The sequence below is a fragment of the Sinocyclocheilus rhinocerous genome, unplaced genomic scaffold (genome assembly GCF_001515625.1).
Source record: "Sinocyclocheilus rhinocerous isolate Xijiao unplaced genomic scaffold, SAMN03320098_v1.1 scaffold1632, whole genome shotgun sequence".
NCBI lineage: Eukaryota > Metazoa > Chordata > Actinopteri > Cypriniformes > Cyprinidae > Sinocyclocheilus > Sinocyclocheilus rhinocerous.
The window spans coordinates 128,710-132,222 of NW_015670978.1; the positions used below are offsets into that span (position 1 = coordinate 128,710).

The 3,513-nt window shown below is 38.9% G+C and overlaps 1 protein-coding gene across 1 annotated transcript in view; it reads left to right on the forward strand.

Annotated features, from left to right (window-relative positions):
• Window positions 1-430: 430 nt before the first annotated feature.
• The window catches only part of ddrgk1 (DDRGK domain containing 1), a 7,654-nt gene continuing 4,571 nt past the window's right edge, over window positions 431-3,513 (forward strand). The window contains exons 1-3 of the mRNA XM_016546360.1: window positions 431-512; window positions 2,094-2,230; window positions 2,312-2,413. Of these exons, the coding sequence (XP_016401846.1) occupies window positions 431-512; window positions 2,094-2,230; window positions 2,312-2,413 (321 nt within the window). The remainder of the gene's footprint in view (window positions 513-2,093; window positions 2,231-2,311; window positions 2,414-3,513) is intronic.

Sequence of the window (3,513 nt, forward strand, 5' to 3'; positions counted from 1 at the left end):
AGAAATAATTGCGATAAGTTATATTATTGTCATTTTAAAGACCATTTTATGCCACTGAATATATAATCATAATGTAACGGCATAATAATGCAAGAAGGCCTACATGCTTCCAAATGACAACAAACTTTTTAAGAATATTTAGATCAAGGACATTAAGTATCAAAATATTAGATACCTTAAAAAAAATGAATAAATAGTAAATAAATATTTTCTAACAAAAAGTGCAAAGTAAAAAGAAAAATGCACAAAGAACTTGTATGGAGATTCTTCCATCTACAGATTTTTCCCGGACATACTTTTCTCTGTAAATGAAGGGTGCACACTATTGCTGAGAAACACTGGGGTCTGTCAGATCCCTAAACAAGACCATATCTTTGTTTGTAGAAGCATTATTTAAATTTGATCTAGCAGCTCATGACTACACCACGTTATGTTCGAGAAGCTGCAGAAGACACAGGCGCAAGTGCACAGCAGAGTGAACGTCCAGCGCGCGCAGCGGCCGTCAGACAACGGTACAGCAAGCCTGCAGTCTGAGCCAGTGTGTTTGCAACAGTGTAACAGTGTGTGCTTGCAAAGGAAGCTGTTACATTTGTTGCAGAGTTCATTTTAGGGTCATACCTGGTTCATTTACTAATGCATGCACTGGTCAGTTTTGCTTCCATGTCTCGTCTTCTTTCAGATTGGTGTGAAGAAAACATTAAAAATTCACATTTAAGTGTTTATTTTCACACTCTTATCTATTTGCATCTGTAGATTTCAATCTCAATCCATATCTTTAAGGAGTTTTTCTCTTGCATACACCAAACATAACACGTTTTTAGTCCTGTCTGTATTCTGAAGGTTTGTTCAAATATCATTCACGCTGATTTATGCAACATTTCATTCAGTGCTCTGACAGTATTTTCCAGAATCCCCTCTGGAAAAACCTTTAACTCTAATATGTGACCCTGGAGCACAAAACCAGTCATAAGGGGGTCGATTTTGTGAAATTGAGATTTATACATCATCTGAAGCTGAATAAATAAGCTTTCCATTGATGTTCCAGGGTCACATATGACAACAAAATCAAACAAGAACTTTGGCTTTATCTAATGTTCAGATTTCTGTTCTGGAAATGTATGCAAAGTGCATATTACATAATTGCTCGTTTGCATATCTAAACACAGCATTTCAGAAATCTTGTAGTACAGAGGAATTGCTCTGATTAATCAGCTGGGGAAAGAATGGTTCTGTCTATTAGTTAAACATCTTTTACTCTCCTCACATGTAGTGTCTTGCCTTAAAGGGATAGTTCACCCCAAAATGAAAATCTGATGTTTATCTGCTTACTCCAAGTAGGTGACTTTGTTTCTTCAGTAGAACACAAATTATGATTTTTAAGTCCAGCCGTTGCAGTCTATCAGTCGTATAATGCATGGCAATGGTAACAAAATCTATGAGAGTAAAAAAAACATGCACAGACAAATCCAAATTAAACCCTGCGGCTCGTGACGACACATTGATGTCCTAAGACACGAAACGATCGGTTTGTGCCGGAAACCGAACAGTATTTATATCATTTTTTTTTACCTCTAATACACCACTATGTCCAACTGTCTTTGGGCGCGCGCACGGCATCCGGTGCGTGAGGTGTGTACGCGCTCTGGCGTAGTTTACGTTAATGGGTGTGTTGATATCCCGCCGAAGAGCAATCAACCATAACTTCAGGCGAGCAGGCTCAGAAGTTGGGAATACGTGGAAAGTCACCACTCCCGAATGAGTTCGCGCGAGAGAACGTAATCTTTTAGTTTTAAGTCGGTTTGAACAATCCGGATAAGCGCAAGTAAGTACCATTTTGATTAGCCGTCGTACCTACAATGACTGTGCACTGTGTAAACAATGAGTGACGTATACGCGCGAGAGATCACTTCCGGTGCTTGCGTAAACTACGCCAGAAGAAACAAAGTCACCTACATCTTGGATGCACTGGGGGTAAGCAGATAAACATCACATTTTCATTCTTGGGGTGAACTATCCCTTTAAGTTGCGTCACGGAACACTTTAGAGTTTAGATTAGTCACTAAACGCTAAACTGTCTCGTTCTGTCTCTTCAGAGGACAGTCCTGTGGAAGCGGATGAGGATCAGGAAGACAGGCAGCCGTCTGAAGAACGTCCTCAAGCCGCTGCTAAAGTCGGAGCGAAGAAACAGAAGAAGCTGGAGGAGAAACAAGCGCGGAAAGCTCAGAGAGAGGTTACAGCACTGCTGCTACATCTCACACTTCACCCGTATCAGACGTCTGGTTATTAATGTGTGTGTGTGTGTGTGTTTCAGGCCGAGCTGGAAGAGCGAGAGGAGAGGAGGAAGATGCAGGAGCTCAGAGATCAAGAGAGACAGAAAGAAGACGAGAAGGAGAGACTGCAAGAGCAAAAACGGGTAATTTCAACTAGTGGTCGACCGATATATATCGCCAGTCCTGATATTATTGGTCAGTATTTGCCTTGAGTTTTTCTGTTCTGCCCTATGAGCGTCAGCAGCAGGACTTTTATTTTGACACAGCCTGAGCGCAGACGCACAGGAGCTTGCATTCTCCATCTTCAATCGTTTACTGTCTTTATTTGACAGTTCTTCTAATAATTAAAGGGCAACCGCTATAATGCTTTTTCATGTACAGTACTGTGCAAAAGTATTAGGCCATTAGTATTTTCACCAACAACAAAAAAATGGTTTTAAGTTATTACAATTAATGGCAAAAGAAATGTAAACTGATATTTCCTTCTGACACACTACAGCAAAAGATAGAAATAACTGACTTAAAACCATTCTTTTGTTGTTGTTGGTGAAAATACTAATAGCCTAAGACTTTTGCACAGAAGTATTAAACACAGCCTGCAGTCTGAGCCAGTGTGTTTGTAACAGTGTAACAGTGTGCGCCTGCAAAGGAAGCTGTTACATTTGTTGCAGAGTTCATTTTAAGGTCACACTTGGCTCATTTACTAAGACAAAACCAGTGTTTCTTCATGCACGGCTCAGTTTTGCTTTCACATCATTCTTCTTTCAGACTAGTGTGCAGAAAACATCCCAAATCAACATTTTAGTGTTCATTTTATTGCACTTTATCTATGTGCAACTGTAGATTTCAATTCCAGTTCTGTTGGCGCGTGTTAAACGGATTTGATCGCAGTGCGCACAAAGTGTGCTTTTGGTTAGCGTTTAGTTTATTTATTTGTGTTTCTTGATTTGCGAACAATGCTACAATAGGAATACAGAATCAATAAGCTGCTAGTCAAAGTATAAATCTGTCTATGAATAATTTATGCTAATTATTTTAGTAAATATTAATGAACAAACAAACAAATAAATAAAAAATGAAATTCCATTGCAGAAATTGTCATGCATGTATTATTTACTATTTTTAAATGAAATAGTGTGATTTTATGTAGACCTACACTACCGGTCAAAAGTTTGGGATCAGAATGATTTTTAATGTTTTTACAGGAGTTTCTTCTGCTCATCAAGGCTGCATTTATTTGATC